Source organism: Bradysia coprophila, unplaced genomic scaffold, assembly GCF_014529535.1.
Source record: "Bradysia coprophila strain Holo2 unplaced genomic scaffold, BU_Bcop_v1 contig_350, whole genome shotgun sequence".
In the NCBI taxonomy this organism is placed as follows: Eukaryota; Metazoa; Arthropoda; class Insecta; order Diptera; family Sciaridae; genus Bradysia; species Bradysia coprophila.
In genome coordinates, this window is record NW_023503608.1 from 2,464,177 (window position 1) to 2,480,296 (window position 16,120).

General features: G+C 37.6%; 2 protein-coding genes and 1 long non-coding RNA gene across 3 annotated transcripts; 1 reads left to right on the plus strand and 2 right to left on the minus strand.

Annotated features, from left to right (window-relative positions):
* Window positions 1–213: 213 nt before the first annotated feature.
* On the plus strand, window positions 214–15,348 carry LOC119080134 (guanine nucleotide exchange factor subunit Rich). Its single transcript, XM_037188352.1, has 22 exons — window positions 214–468; window positions 539–646; window positions 717–869; window positions 925–1,105; window positions 1,166–1,299; window positions 1,367–1,458; window positions 1,520–2,039; window positions 2,101–2,308; window positions 2,401–2,531; window positions 2,591–2,893; window positions 2,960–3,140; window positions 3,202–3,296; window positions 11,750–12,079; window positions 12,143–12,370; window positions 12,427–12,570; window positions 12,679–12,793; window positions 12,864–13,264; window positions 13,331–13,463; window positions 13,526–13,604; window positions 13,664–14,335; window positions 14,407–14,578; window positions 14,654–15,348. The coding sequence occupies exons 1-22, from the start codon at window positions 328–330 to the stop codon at window positions 14,876–14,878; spliced, it is 4,746 nt and encodes a 1,581-aa protein (XP_037044247.1). The 5' UTR covers window positions 214–327; the 3' UTR covers window positions 14,879–15,348.
* On the minus strand, window positions 3,665–4,436 carry LOC119080136. The gene is made up of 2 exons (XR_005088284.1): window positions 4,049–4,436; window positions 3,665–3,980 (listed from the first exon to the last, which is right to left on the minus strand). It is a non-coding gene; the product is annotated as an uncharacterized LOC119080136 (long non-coding RNA).
* Window positions 6,676–8,012, minus strand: LOC119080135 (cuticle protein 7-like). The gene is made up of 4 exons (XM_037188353.1): window positions 7,938–8,012; window positions 7,725–7,862; window positions 7,557–7,653; window positions 6,676–7,021 (listed from the first exon to the last, which is right to left on the minus strand). The coding sequence occupies exons 1-4, from the start codon at window positions 7,950–7,952 to the stop codon at window positions 6,876–6,878; spliced, it is 396 nt and encodes a 131-aa protein (XP_037044248.1). The 5' UTR covers window positions 7,953–8,012; the 3' UTR covers window positions 6,676–6,875.
* Window positions 15,349–16,120: the final 772 nt, after the last annotated feature.

Consider the following 16,120-nt stretch of genomic DNA (forward strand, 5'->3'; position numbering starts at 1 on the left):
GTGTTGGTGCTTTCCTTCCCAACCGTTACTTTCCTTCTCGACCGTTTACTTTCCCTACCGACCGATTCATATCATAGCTCACCAATACACTCTCACGTATACAGAAAAATATTATTCACAGTTTACAGCCAAATGTCAAAAATACAGTGTTTTGCACATTAGTACCACCATAACAAATTTGAAATGCAATGTCAAACACTTTACTTTTGACGCTTTTGACACTCTGTCAATGCAAATGTATTTGGATGTTTTTGTGCTGTGTTTTGTCTAAATAAACGAAAATATGCCAATTTGACTGTAAATTAAATTAAATAAAATTATTGCACGATGTATTTTCCGCACGGTTGGCCTAAAATTCTTGATACCCAGAGTCTGGGCGATCAGATAATTCGCAAAATTTGTTGTGATCGTGTCAAAATTTTGTTTACTGTATTGACTGACGATTCCATTTCTATTTGGTTTACGAAAGTGAGTTTCTCCTAAACTGATAAGGAATGTCGTTTCATTATACTTAATCAAACCGTTCAATCACGTTTAGCCTTGTGTGCCGATTGTATCAAACAGAAGAACGCAAAAGTCACTCGAAAAAAGTGGCACAAACGTTTTGGTGGAATGGAAACCCGACTCAAATATGTTGGTGGTTGTGGTAAGGAAAACGGTTTTCGTTCTATCCCGAGGACGATGTCTTAAAAATAAACAAAATATTTGATTTATAGACGACCGACGGAACATTGTTGCTGTATTCGTTGAGTGTTTTGGACAGTTCTAAGGGAATCTACAACCAGATCGATCCTCCGTTCCAAAACCTACGTCGCGACAGTGCCGAACTTTTTGTGAAGGAGGCGATTCCCGCTCTAATGCTAAATTTGGTATGTTAACGTTGTCTGATGGACGAGACCCGGTTTACATTAAGAAACATTCCAGACGTTCGAGATTCCGTTGTACGTGCCGGTGACATGTATCTCTTGCATCAGTGTATCACAGATGATGGTCGCTACAAAAAGTGGCAAAGTTCTTCGGATTCGATGGGATGGGGTGGAAGAAAGGGATTTTTCGTTGGATCTAAAACGCATTCCATTTAGCATTAATCAACAAGTCAGCTATGGTATAGAGGGTTGTAATCTCTTTTGTGTCCATGTGTAGGGAAAACATTTTTTTTCCACAGCCGTTCCGATAACGGAAGACAACACCTACATCACATCGATGGATTATTCGCCATTGATTGGTGGCTTTTCAATTACTTTGAACGATGGCCGGGCAGCTTATTTGACTGCTAGCAATTTAAAATTTGATCCAAATGTAAGATTTAACATTGCCACCGAGCATCTCGAATGAGTTAACACATAATTGTTGATTGAATTTGCAGCAAGTGCAAGGAATCTGGGCTCAAAATCTGGATGATGCGACATGCGGCTGTATCAATCACAAATATCGTCTTATAGCGTTCGGCCGAAAAAAGTTAGTTGCTGCCCCTTTCGAATTTTTGACCCTTTTACTTACAAGTTTAAATAATCCCCAGCGCTCAGGCGGCTGTGTACACCATTGACGACGTGACTGGTGGTCTAGAAATTTCGCATAAAATGATTCTAAGTGCCAAAGACTTTCCCGGATCTCCCGGCTACGTCAGAGAAATGAAATGGACTCCGGATGGCTGTGCTGTTGCGGTCGCATGGAGCAAAGGCGGCATATCGTTGTGGAGCACATTCGGCACGATGTTGATGTGCTCGCTCGGTTGGGATTACGGATTGCATGTTGATTTGAGCAACAAGAACCCATTCGACATAAATTGCATGGACTGGTCAACGGAGGGCTATCAACTTTTGATGTTGCGACAGCAGAAAATCTATCCCAAGGACCATTCGAAAACGCCAAATCGAAGTCCGGAAAATGATGCGACAAAGCATCAGAAACCAGTCTTGACTCACTCGTATTCCAATGCGTCGGACAAAAGTGAATCCTCCAGCGAACAGTACAAAATCAAGTCTACTTTGGTTCAGTTGGACTTCGTCAAAAGCAGTTTTGCTGTTAATCCGTGCATGGTATGTCACTGGAATTGATTTGGAAATGTTGAATTGTGTTGTATCGAGAACATCATTTCAGAGTTCCCATTCGCATTTATTTCTGCAAGGCGACGATAAGCTCTACATCAATCAAGGCGACAGTTTGCAGAAGATTTACCACAACTGCATCGATGGCAATGATCCATCTTTCTATTCTGCAAACACTCAAGGAAATATGTTCTCTCAGTCTTACAACATTCGCACCAACACTTACATGTCCGGGGACTATGTCTCAGTGGCTAATGAAGGTAAGGCGAAAGTAAAGCGTTGAAGGCCAGCATCCATTTTCGTTATCGTTGTCAATAAAATATGACTTAAAGTAACCGATGACCTTTTTCAGACCCACTATCGTCTCTCGGCGACTATGAGGTTAGCGACTCACTTCAAGTCACAAGCATGCTATCAGAAAGCAAGCACTGGATAGTTTTGCAACTCCCAATTGCCTATTTAGCAACGAATTGGCCCATTAGGGTATGTATATCCGTTATTTTCTCTTCCCATCAACAAATCTCAAATTTCTTTTCGTACAGTACAGTGCAATCGACGCTAGTGGTATGAATATTGCGGTCGCTGGTCGAACTGGTCTGGCCATGTATTCGATGGCATTGAGAAAATGGAAATTATTTGGCAATGAAACGCAAGAGAAAGACTTCATTGTGACCGGTGGAATACTGTGGTGGGACGATTTCGTCATTATGGGTTGTTACAGCTTGATACAGCAGAGCGACGAGTTGCGATTGTATCCGAAAGAATGCAAATTGGACAATCGTTTTGCGCGGGTTATTTTAATGGGTGCACCGGTTATGCTTATAAACTTGTTTAAGGATCAGTTGGTATGGTGTTCTTCATCGATGCAAAACGTTTCATCGAATCTAACACATTCTCTTTGACCATCTCAGGTTGTTTTTACTGCGGATGGATATGTGACGATATTTGCAATGACAAAATATGATGCACAAAACGTGGACCTGGTAAAACTTCACATATACGATATTCGTGGACTGTGCATTCATCCGGCCTGCATCATATCAGTTACTATGACAAATTTGAAAAATGAGAGTGGATCCAGAGCGAGTCAAGGTTGGTTTTAAATGATCTCCGAGGCGGTAAGAGATGGCCCTTTAACTGCATTTGTTTGAAGGTAATATTTTGCAACCGGAAACAATTGTGCTGAATGTTTCGGGACGCGTGCTGATGGTCAATCGGGAAATCAACGGAAACGCATCCGAACAATTGGTAAGTGATGTTCATGATTTATCATTCAAGATAAAACTGTCGTTCTTATCAGTGTACCGATTTTCCATTGACAACTCTGATACTGACAACCTTAGACGCCACAACAGTGGTTTAGTCAATAAAAAAAATTGTGAATTTCCGAAGTGCTTCGGCACTCGAACGTTCACAATCTCTTGGCGTATGTGTTCGTTAATATTGAGGTTGTTTCTGTGTTACTTCAGATCGTACACGTTTGATAAGAGTTATTGAAGCATAGATAACTAACCAGCGCATACCTTTCATCGTATTTGCTTTGCCCAACCCATTGTAAAGAAAAACTTGTCTACGAAATTTCCATAAGTGTATCATTACATACACACCACATTCACCGGTTATTCAAAGCAATTTTTATTTTCAAATTTGAGACAATGTTGACACTCTGTACGTCTGTTTTTATGAATTAATACAAAAAAAATGTGTTTTCGATTCACTTGATTCAATCATGTCTGCCCAATGAATTTGTTACGCAGAACGCATGAATGATTCCACCAATCCACAGTCCAAAAACGCAAAGTAAAATATTGATCAGGGTATCGCATCCGCAACCTCTGTCCATACAAACTGCTAGTGGTGGCAGTAGCAAACATAAGAGGATTGAACAGCATCGGTTGACCATTTTCGATGTTGATTTGTTTTATTTCTCGGCTGTGATTAATTCAGTTAATATGCAAAAGGCGTGGTTGACTCATATATCAGCTAATTAGAATGTTTACCTGTCGAGGTGTTTTTGCAAAGTTTTTTAGAACAATTGAAGTTTTGAATGATCTTAAGAAAAATTCACTCTTTGTTCTTCACGAACTAAAATTCCCGGTTTAAAGCAGAAAAAGATTCCAACAAAAATGAATGAAAAACAACGAAATCTCTTATTGCCCTATTTATGCAATTAGAAGTGCTTGCTTGTAACACTGTACACGTAGTTATAATGAAATACAACTCTACCACGGCAATTATTATTATTATTACAGCTTTGATTCACCAATTTAACAACAGATAAAAATATCAAAAGATAAAAATGACTTTGCGCAGGCTTACTTTAAGTCGATTGATGTAGTGTATATATAACGTCGTTTTCTTCTGACTTGTTATCTGATTCTAATGGTGTTTTAATCCATATGACATACAGTTGGGTGATTATAATTTTCACATACCCACTCATTCAAAATATCGAACGGTGTCATATGTATGTGAGGTATGCTTGCTGACTCAGTTGTTTTTTTTAACAGTTGAATAATGAATAGTTGCTTTACTTTTGGTAACAATGAAAATATTAATTTATTTTAGACCCGTGTACAATGTGTCAGGGTTCGCGCGTTTTATCTTATCGATCACAATTTGGGTTGGGGTTGGGTTAATGTAAAATCAATGGAAGAAATTTGTTTTCGTTGCTGGGGGATATTAAAAGTTTGTTGTGTCATTTGCCAGCAATACTCTGTAACACATTTTTCATCGAAAATGTTTTGTCAACAATCATTTTTTGCAATCAAAACAATACATTTACATTACCTAATCACGTAAAGCACAGTACGAACGTGGTTCCAAAATTTTATTCTGACAGGTGGGGACATTGTATCCCGACGCGAAGGGTAATATACTATAATTCAACCTTTCACAATGTTCCTAGGATAACTGCTACGAAAATTCGATGTACGCATTTTACTTCTGATTGGAGTACGGGTACCTTGCTGTCCGCAATGTTCTTATTTGTTAATTTTGGTTGAAATGTGTGGATAATGATTGTTTCACAGGAAATGCGTGAACATTTTATTGAGTTAAATTAGGTACATTTTTGTGAATTTCGAAAATTGGCTCGTGACGTCAGGCAGGGGATATTTTTGGGGACACTTTTGTTTATATTTTTCCATTATTTAGAAATTTTTCCAAAAATAAAATTTGGGAAAAAATCGGAAAATCTAGGAAAACTTGGAAAAATATGGGAAAACGTTTTCCTTAAAATAGTCCCTGGAGCTCCTGCTCTTTTTTTAAATGAATTCGGGGTTCATTTAAAACAATAGTGTTTCAAGACTTACTCTGCCTTAATTTTAAAACTAACTTCAAAACACTATCTTCAGTGGTTTCTGAATCAATTTCAACTGACAGTACGGAGTAGTCAAAGACCTATTCTTCAAGTCCGTTTTTTACCATGAAGCCATCTGCCGTGATTTTCATAAGAAACTTAACTTACTAATAAAAATTACTTTGCTCTAAAAAAAATTACGTTTCTTATGCCGTGATAGCAGCCGTGATAGCTCATTTGTACATTAGCACAAAATCAGCCATCATGGTGTCATGGTAAAAAATAGATTTGAAGAATGTCTCGACAAGAAAATAGGTCACTATGTTCTATGGATCATCGCAGACTCATGCTTTTGTACTGAATCTTCAAAGGTTTTGTGTACACCTTTGTATGACCTTTGGTTGCCGGGAAGAGAAAAACTGATTTTCTATTTTGTCGAGGGGCTATGTCCTTATAGTCAGACCCAAGAAGTGTTTAATGACAATACACCAAATAGTTCTAATGGACAGATAAATCTTAGCTCGCAATTTATTGCTGCTGTTTTCCTATTTACTCTAATTAGTGCTACGTCTGCAATCCATAAAGCGGATTAAGTGCTCGTCGTAATAATAGTGATCCTCAAATGTAAATATCAATTTGATCGTAAACGGCAGTGCCAACCTGTTCTCGTTTATAATAAAATACGATCAGTGACACAAATACCATACAATTATCTCAATTCCATTCGGTATGAAATGATATTATCACTCGGTACATTGTACTTCCGACTTTTTTTTCGCATTCAGCATCGTAAATAGAAATGTTTTTCTTTTTCGAATTTTTGTTCATCTTTATTGGCAACTTGTTGAACAAGTTTTGCATCAATATGCCGTGTATACGGTGTGCGATACAAACAATCTATTCGTACGTTAAATGCCAAAGCAAAACAATTTATGCAGGAAATAACACGTACACCATTTCCATTTATTATCGACCGTCCGACTAGAATATATGGATATATGGGAATAATCTCTTCGATTGTGTAACTTCCGCCACATCGGTTCTCGTAACAATAACTTTCAGATAAATAAAATTGCTTCAGTTTAAGTAATGTAATTAAATATATTTATTATAAAAACAAAGATCACAATTTATTCGATTATCTCATCATAATCAGATATTTGTTGTTGCTCGGAAAAAGTCCAATGTTTGAAGGTAATAGTATGGTAAACAGATTAGAGAGATTACGAGAGATAAAATGTGGAAACGTTCGGTTGTGGACGAGAATAAGTGACCGGTTAATTGAAATTAAATTGGAAAATGATGAAAGTGTGTAGTAGAAAAGTGTGTGTATTGTGTTGTTGTGTAGCAGATTATAGTAATAAAACGTGATGGATAGTTGAAGAATGATGCGTGCATAATGCATAATAATTACATACGACAGAGTCTCTGAGAGTGCATAATATGTTGTTGATGAATTATTTTGTTTTTGCTTGGCAAAGACAGGAATCACGTAAAACAAAAATTTGTTCGGACGATTTGCGGTTTTAGTATCCATGACTAGGGAAATGTTCAACGGAATGGTGTCCATGGTGTCCGATCTTCTTTACAACAGCATTGAAGCCAAGATGTTTGTCAGACGTGTAGTCGACGATACGTTTTGAGCCATCAGGTTCAACTAGGGAATAAGATCCTGAAATGGAAATGAAATGTTAGTAATGTTTTCAGCTGGTTTTTCTCTCGGTTTTTCTAGGTACGTTCCCGAGATAAAATTTAACTTGTTCAATCATCGGACTTTTCAATGGTTCTATTTGTCTTAAAAAGAATTCCCTCTGAGTTCGTTCTTTATAGATTAATGTTTCTCCGGTAAGAAAATCGTTGCAAGCTACAACTACAGTTCTATTCATAAATACGGTTAGAAGACCAGTATTTTGTCATGACGCTTCAGAACAGAAAATTGCATGTTTTCTTGTTGCCGAGATGACATTTTTATTTTCTTACCATTCGGAAGAGGAATAAAAGATATTTTTAATTTTTAAAACTGGTTCATCTTCTCACTCTTACATCAACAAGTTTGTGTTAACCTCAGGGTCAACGAAGAAATCTTTTAGCTGATGTTATTTCGCTGACGTCAGTCTCTGAAACTTCTAACTTGACCACACGCCTAACACACAAATAATGAACCGGAAATAGATCTACCTACACTAACAATCAATCCTTCCTCTCACCTTTAACGGCATCTCCAGTTCTGTGCTCCCAAGCTTCTTTCTTGTCTCCGGTGTGAGGGTCATGCACTGAGTATCCATATTTGTAATGAATGGGATCCTTTTGATTACCGAAAAGCAAAGATTAGCAAAATGGATATTTTTATGAAAAATAATTCAAGAATTCCGTACGTGATGGTATTCTTCGTGGTGTGGAATTTCGTGATGTTCATGACCACCGTCATCATGATGTTGATGCAGATGAGAATAGCTGTGAGCGTATCCTACGGCTTGTGCACAATACACCAAAGCACTTAAACAGATTAATGCCTAAACGATGGACAACGAAATTTTATCTTAGATTTCTTCTGAACATCAAAAAACCAAAAAAATAATTAATTTTACCCCAACAATATTCATTTTGCACTTAATTTATTTTATGACCGATATAAACTGATTGAAAATAAATAATTGACTGATAGAGTGCATGTAAAACAATCATGTTTATATATATCGTGGACAAGTGCAGCATATAATGCAGTCCATGTGTGTACGAAAAAAAAGGTGGTGGATGTTGTCCGAACCGACGGCAATGATATTATTTTCAACATTATTTAACGTTTTCGGTGTTATTTTTCTATTTTTCTTCGTTTATTGTTTGTAAAATGGAAAATGCACAAGGTAAAGCACATTGTGGAAGAACTTGTATACAAAATGTTGATGTAGAGGCAGTGCAGAGAAAGTAAATTCATATTTTATTACGCAAGTCTATGCAATAAAGAACTAATTTGTATTTTACTTTGATTAATAATTTTGTGTAGTTGGTTTGAGACGGTGTTGAGTTTCGTAGCCGTTTAGCTATTACGGCAACAAAGTCAGCTGCTGTCAGCACTTGGGGTCAATTTCATCGCTCCTGTAACATGTTTATTTACTTAAACAAAATTGTTTTACGGAAATGACGTAACTAAATGCAAGAAAACGGTTAGTCGTAATACCAAACGACATCTATTTCCTCTGCTCTTAATTTTAAATCTTTACTCACTCGTCCTACAGAATTTTACCTGATGGCATCTGCGGTAATTTTTTATTTCCGGGCGGGTAAATTGTTTGGTCATTGGTATTTTGACTAGTGGAACCAGTTTTGCATTAAACAAAATGAAAATGTGCAATATCGAGAACGTAATTTACTATTTTTGTCTGCTCAACATCAACATGCTTGTAGTTACTTCTTCTAAACTTTTTAGAAAAAACCAATAAGTTCGTTGAATCCTCGATTGCAGGGATTGCATCTATTTCTATTTTGAAGTCTATAATATCTATCACTTCTATACTTGTAAGAACGTACAAGGCAGAGCTTAAAGCTTTTTTCCATGGTTGTTGATAACAGATGATTCTGCAAGGGTAGATGCTCTAATCCGGTATTTTTGGCGTGTTTATACATATCTAACACAATATATCATACACTTTAATTTTACACGAAACATTTTTCATTTTATATAATCCGAAAAAGACAATACGGGTCAAGGGGAAACAACTAGGCAAGATAATTTTCCCCACTTTTCTTCTGATTTACCCAGGAGTCGAAAGTCGAATGACGGTTATCGTAAAGTTAAATATCCTTGACTCTGTTTTCCACTAATTTATCTCATATTTCTAACCAATTTGACGACGATTTACTGATGATTTGACCTATTTTATCGAGGATTTGAAAATTGATTTGATTGTTCAACGAGGAAAGCAAAGTAGAAGGTTGCTTTTCTATGATGTTTTTTGTGTTAAGAGCGTAGCGTGGGCAATGAGTCACCCGAGAAAACGCAGCGTTCACTTTTATTCGCAAGGTAAACACATAATTTATCTGTGCTCTTGACGACTGGTCAAATGACATTTCTAGTGAGGAAAGTGCAGTACCTTCTCTCCTGTGGTAAGAGAATAGATCTTTTCTCATTCGAACTGTCACTTTGTTTATGTTTTCGAAAATGGTAACTGGTAATCAATGTTTTTACTTTACTAAGGAGGGAAAATGAACTTTTCGTCACTAGGAAAGAGTCTTTCCCTCCTCTGATATTTGATATTTCGTATCACGATAAGTAAAAGTACCTCGGGCTCAAGCCCTCGGACACTTTTACTCATCTGGATACGAAATATCATATTCCTTCACTTGTATAGTAATATACTATTGTTTCGTGGAGAAAAACGGTAAAACACAACATGCATAAAAACCGTTGTGTTGACCTCTGGGAGAAATAGGAAATTCCAACTTGAGCTTTTTGCAATTTTCTAAACAAATAACTATTCTTATTTCATCAAACAGTGGATCTATTTACCTTAGATTCCTCTAGTTCTTTACCCCTTACATTCTGAAGTTTTATGGAGGGATTCTTTTGAAAAACAGCCTACCGAAATCGGGCGTGTTTTCTAGTGGAACTTTTTATAGGTACCTAGAAAGGACTTCGACCCTAGAAGCCAAAACCACTCTCAAAAAAATTCTTCGAAGCTTTTATGGCTGCTGGTGAAAGGTGATCGAAAGCCGAAAATTTGCACTTTTCTTACCAAAATTTCTCCGGATACACGAGCCGTACAGGGTCGTGTGGGGTGTCATAAGAAATGTAATCACATGTACTATTGAGCCGAATAGAGACTCATTGGTTTTAAAATTCATATACACTGAAATATGTGCAGTTGAAGTTTTCAACCGAAGACTTACACTTTTCTTACCAATATTTCTCTAATTACACGAGCCGTACATGGTTGTGTGGGGTATCATTTGAAAGGTATTTTTATGTGCTTTTGGGCCAAATAGGGTTTTATGGGGTTTGTATGCATATGCGATGAAATATGGACACTTAAACATTTCAACTTCTCATATTTCATCGTAGATGCTTTCAAACCCCCATAAGACCCTATTTGGCCCAAAAGCACATAAAAAATTACCTTTCAAATGATACCCCACACGACCATGTACGGCTCGTGTAACTGGAGAAATATTAATAAGAAAAGAGCAAGTTTTCGGTTGAAAACTTCAACTGCACATATTTCAGTGTCGATGAATTTTAAACCCAATAAGTCTCTATTCGGCTCAATAGTACATGTGATTACCTTTCTAATGACACCCCACACGACCCTGTACGGCTCGTGTATCCGGAGAAATTTTGGTAAGAAAAGTGCAAGATTTCGGTTTTTGATCACCTTTGATCACCCTTGAAAAAAGTCCACTGGAAAATGCGTCCGATTTCGGTAGGCTGTTTTTCAAAAGAATCCTTCGTGGGGTTTTCGACACGTGAGTGGTAAACGTGAAATTACTGAAAGTTACCGAAAAACAAACAAAATTGTAGATACCAAAATGCAGTAACACGTTTTATTTTCCTTAAAAAATTGTTATTCGCTAACACTATTATTTCTATACTTTGCTGACTTAAAGATGAAATATCTTGAAAAAATTTCATTCGATTTCCAGCATCTGCGTCTTGATTTACGTATGCAACAACGAAACTTAAATGCTGAATTATCTCAAACTGTTTGGTAATACATGCTCAGGTTTCACATTGTTACAATAAAAATCATAAAATCATAATCATAAAAAACACAACGCAACAATCAGAACATTTCTCAAATCAAGTGTAACTTAGTACCATAAAACGTGTGTGCAGTTTTGAAATAAAAAAAAATTGTAGCCAGGCATAGTGCCCAATTAATAAAAAAAATGTAATTGATGGGTATGCCTGGTTTGAATGTGTATAACACAAAACATAACCATTTATAAATCATAATCAAACATTCACATAATTGAAAATAATAGAAATTACGAGCTTACTGTTCCACAGACCTGTGGTTAAGAAATTATATCAGCGTTTTAACGTTCGCATGCTGGCAACGTAAATATGTAATGGGCTCTAGATTGAGCGCGCGGGCCATTTAAACCGCATAACTGATAAATGTTTCGTTTTTATTATTGCACAAAATGTGCATTTTTCATAAATGATGCAAAGAATGTATGCTCCATATTTTCCGCTCATTTGACCACACACAACATATACTCATATACCGTCTTGATCAATGTAACATATGTAAATGCGAATGATTAACACCTTGCAATCAATTTCGATTAATTTTTATGTTGAAATCTCGACTGAAAGAACGATAAAATTTCATTTCGATTATTAACCAAATTCAGAAAGTTTGAATTTTCACAATTTTCAAAATTAACTTTTTTTTTCCAGTCTTCAACGTGCTTGGCCTCTTGCGTCGAATGTCTTTGGTTGTCCAATTCGGACAAATTACATTTACGAGAATCGTTGTGGTTGTATTGTGGTGGACATGGCATGCGTGTTTGGCTACCGGTATTCCCCAGAGAAGGCGAAAGCGGTCACGGAAGTCATCGCCACACATTTATGTCAAAACGAATAATGTTGTCGTTTACGTTGCGTGTTTATCCGCTAGCAATTTTGTTTGAGGATGCAATCATATTGGGTGTTGAAAACGACACCGTATTGTACACCAGCGATTCCAGTTTGCATTTTTCGTTACCATTTTGCTTTCTGGAACGAACGGTAAGTTTGAGGGATATCATTACCACTCGAAAAATGCTTATGGAAAATATAATTCACTTCCAGAGCCAGGTCTATCTGCATCAAATATTGCGTCAATTGATTCGTCGTAACCTTGGCTACAATGCGTGGGAGATTGCACGGAGCTGTACAAATCTCCCATATTTTCCGCATTCCTTGGAATTATTATTGCATGAAGTACTGGAGGAGGAGGCAACCAGCAAAGAACCGATCCCAGACGCATTGCTTCCCAGTGTTTTAGAATTCATTCAAGAGTTTCCAGTGTATTTACAAGTAAGATTTTCGACTTAATCACAGAGTGCAACCGTTGCATCGAAATGTTCTTGCAGACCGTTGTACAGTGTGCCCGCAAGACCGAGATAGCATTATGGCCGTATTTATTTGCAACAGCTGGTAAACCTAAAGAGCTGTTCCAACAGTGCTTAGCAACGAAACAATTGGAAACGGCCGCCAGTTACTTAATTATTCTTCAGGTACGTTACACATAAGTGAGAGTGTTTAAGCTCGGTCTCTGCCTCTATTTAATTCACCCTTCCCCTTCTTTATTTTAAAATGTTTCTGAGACAACGATTATTTCATAGAATTTAGAACCATCGTCCGTTAGTCGGCAGTATGCCACCATTTTACTGGAGACTGCATTGGAGCAGAAAATGTGGGATCTAGCCAAGGATTTAGTCAGATTTTTGCGTGCAATCGGTACAAACACTCAGCTGTTCCACTTTAAAATTGACTTTGACATAAATCTGTTTCCCTAAAATAATTGCAGATCCAAATGACGTTGAATCGCCACGAACATCGTTCGTAATGGGCAACAAATTAGGTTTGACTCAGCAAGCGTCACCCGTCAGTCCGAATGCGGAAGATATTAGCCTAATACTGGGTACTATGACACGTGGCCGCAGTTTTTCCACCACAACGAATCCCAAACCGACCGACATCAACCCGAGCCTGGGTAGCAAAGAAAAGAGTCCCGGTCCGAATGTCGACACCAGCACGGTGGTAATGCGACGGAAAAAGAGCATGCCGAATACGCAACGAGAAAAGGATTCGTCGACGGCTGAAGAATTTTTCATCGAAGTTATAATTCAGCGACACGCTCGACGTCTTCTGCAAGAGAAGAAATTGGAGGCTCTTGGTTATATGAGTGCTGCGTTGGACTTTCATTTGGTATGACGTCATTGGATTCGTTGCAATGAATGAGATTTGTTTTAATTACTGAATTATCCTCCGTAGGTTGGATGGTTAGCTCGTGAGAAAGACAGAGCGGCAAGAATCGAAGATTTTGTGGCTACACTGAAACAGCTTCATGACGACTTGGAATGGCCGAAACCGAGTCTCGAGTTGAAATTAAATCGGAGGGGAAGTGGTGAGTGATATTCTTGAATAATCGGAAACGGGAAAACTAAAAAAGTTTGTTTTACCACCCAGAAAAATCTCAGCAAGAATCACCCAGCTATTCCGTGCAATCACTTCGAATCGAAGCCAATTTGGGAACCGGTGATTCGGGGTAACTAAATTGTCGAAATCGAAATACGAAATCTTTTAATCAATCGCAACCATTTCCAGGTACACCAGCCTGCCAGCAAATTCCTATTTCGAAAATCCCGTTCCAAGCGAGCAAAGTGTTAACAGTTTCTTCTCAACGCCAGACAATCCCAGCACTGAACCAGTATTTGTTTACAATCCGGATCTATCGAATCTGGCATTGCAGAACATGAATTTGATCAAATTCAACGAATTGTGCAAAATCAGTGAAGAGGGAGACACACTCCCACCGAATGCCAAATATACTCAACCGTCCAGTAAATTAGCGATGAAATCTAGAACTGATTCGTACAAGAAGGAGCATTTTGTTACATTGAACGAAACCGAAGCGAAACTACCGTCTATTGACACCACCAGTGTTGTGTCCGAACAAACGTCGACGAGCCTGTGGGGCGACGATAATGCAACGTTTTTAAGCCAAGACGATCAGCAATACAGTCGAGCTGTTGAAACGTTAGCTATTCAAAATACTCGACAGTTGAGTCAAAAATTGGAGGTGAAAATTCGCTATCTACTGCAAATATTCACCGAAGCCAATTGCCTGGATCTGGCTCTGCTGTTGTCAATTTTATTATTGGATGCAGCATCGGTCAGCCGTATCACTAATTCGGCTATACGATCCGGCTCGTTGGCCATTTGCCGTCAACTGCGCAATGGTCTGAAAGACATAACCAGATGGAGTTTTCAGGAATGGTAAATTTGGCTTGATGATTTTCCGGTTTCATTGACCCGGATCTCAAAATTGACTGTTTTTTTCTCTGTAGCCTGGGGTATCGTCCATTTATGATGGTGCTGCAACAACAAGTAAATCTCTTAGATAGATTTGTAATTAAACAGGAATCGATACCGAATTTCGTTCCAACATCGGCTTGCAAACAGAATCCAATACCCAGTACAGTCATAGCCAATGACAATTTAGAGCAATACTCGAAAAATGTGAGTTAGACTGATGTGACAGTCGCTCAGCCTGAATTATTCGATTAATTTTTGGTTGTTTTTTCTCTTTGCCAGACTCAAGTGCTAAACTCAACATCAGCAATAAACGAACCACACAAAATTGAGAGCAATAAAATGAACGAAGTTACTGGTAGCAAATTGATGAAATCCCTATCGGACACGAACATTCTGAGCGAAACGAAAACTAATTCAATTAAACCGATAATCAGTAGCGATGCATCGTCGCTGACTGAAATCGATGAACCAGGGGAGACTTCTAGCGGTTGTTCAATTATGTAAACGTAGTACCTAGGGCAAATTTTGTCTCCGTTTTTCTTTTTCTACAATTTTAGATATCGTTCCAGTTTGACTCTGAATTATTTTTTGGTTGTTGATTTTAGTTCTCCTTCTGGGAGAACATAAATTTGTAAAAAATTGAATCTAATTAGCGTTTATCGTTACTACACTGACCGGTCATACACAAAATCAATTACGTTTCGATTGGAAGTTTTTTTTTTATTTATTGTTAGCAAAAGATTTAGTTGGAGACGTGTAATGCAGTCGACGATATTCTGTGTGGAATAGCAAATTCTACTTACAAATCCATTCGTTTAACAGTTACACTAATAACGGTAGGTACTGCAACGCGGTCATATTATAATAATAGTTAATGATATTTTGAACGTTATGTTTATGAAAATCAGTTAATATTTACCTTTGCAAAAGTTATTTTGTTAATGAGAAATTATATACACTCATCCGTCAAAAAACACCTCTGTTTCAATTAAATAGTTATAATGGCAGAGCATAGGAGAGAGGTCTGTTACTTCAAAGTTCTTCAAAATCTGGCATCAAAAATGTGGTATGAGAAATTTAAATAGTCTAGTCTTTAAAGGACACACGGAGTGGAGAGGGTAGCCTGTGCTCTAAAACTTTTTTTCATTGTTTTTTAATGATTTTTCTATTTTTGATTCGTATAAATGTGTTGAAGTGAGTCGCCCATCCTTTTTGAGCTTTGTAGCTTCGCGTTATAGTCGATCTGCGAAAAACGGGAAAATCGCTACGCCGGTGTGTTACTTAACACATGTAAAATTACTCTGTTGCAGATGGATCCTATGCCTAGCCTGGATAGCAGTTGAGAGCCATTCGGGAAGAGTACGGATTTATCATTTATTCGTTCGATCGACTAAGAGAAAAAATTTCGCCGAAATCTCAAACATTGTGTAAAGTAATTTTGTGTGATTTAGGGGTAAAAGTCCTGATTCATTTTTAACGATTTGATGTCCCCTTGGCAGCCAAGTGAAGGGTTAGACTTCAGCAGCCGGTTCGTGGAGATGCTTGAGAGAAGTGAATGTAATTAAGAATGTGCAATCCAGTGCAGAAATTCTGATAATTGGATGAATGAACGACGAATGAATAAATGGTCGGATGTACGAGTAGTTACGAATGATGACGACGTACGCGCGAAATGTAAAACTTGCAAAGAGAGGAAGGTGATTTAGATTCGATCGGAAAACATTGAAAATATTGACTTGATAGAAA

Bases quoted from the DNA above. Each gene is read 5' to 3' on its own strand.
- LOC119080134 (XM_037188352.1), top strand. From the start codon at position 328: ATGTATTTTCCGCACGGTTGGCCTAAAATTCTTGATACCCAGAGTCTG. The intron at 3,141-3,201 runs GTTGGTTTTAAA...ATTTGTTTGAAG, and splicing joins TGGATCCAGAGCGAGTCAAG to GTAATATTTTGCAACCGGAA. The intron at 13,464-13,525 runs GTGAGTGATATT...TTTACCACCCAG, and splicing joins ATTAAATCGGAGGGGAAGTG to AAAAATCTCAGCAAGAATCA.
- LOC119080135 (XM_037188353.1), bottom strand. The intron at 7,654-7,724 runs GTACGGAATTCT...GGTAATCAAAAG, and splicing joins ACCACGAAGAATACCATCAC to GATCCCATTCATTACAAATA. The intron at 7,022-7,556 runs GTGAGAGGAAGG...TTTCCATTTCAG, and splicing joins AACTGGAGATGCCGTTAAAG to GATCTTATTCCCTAGTTGAA.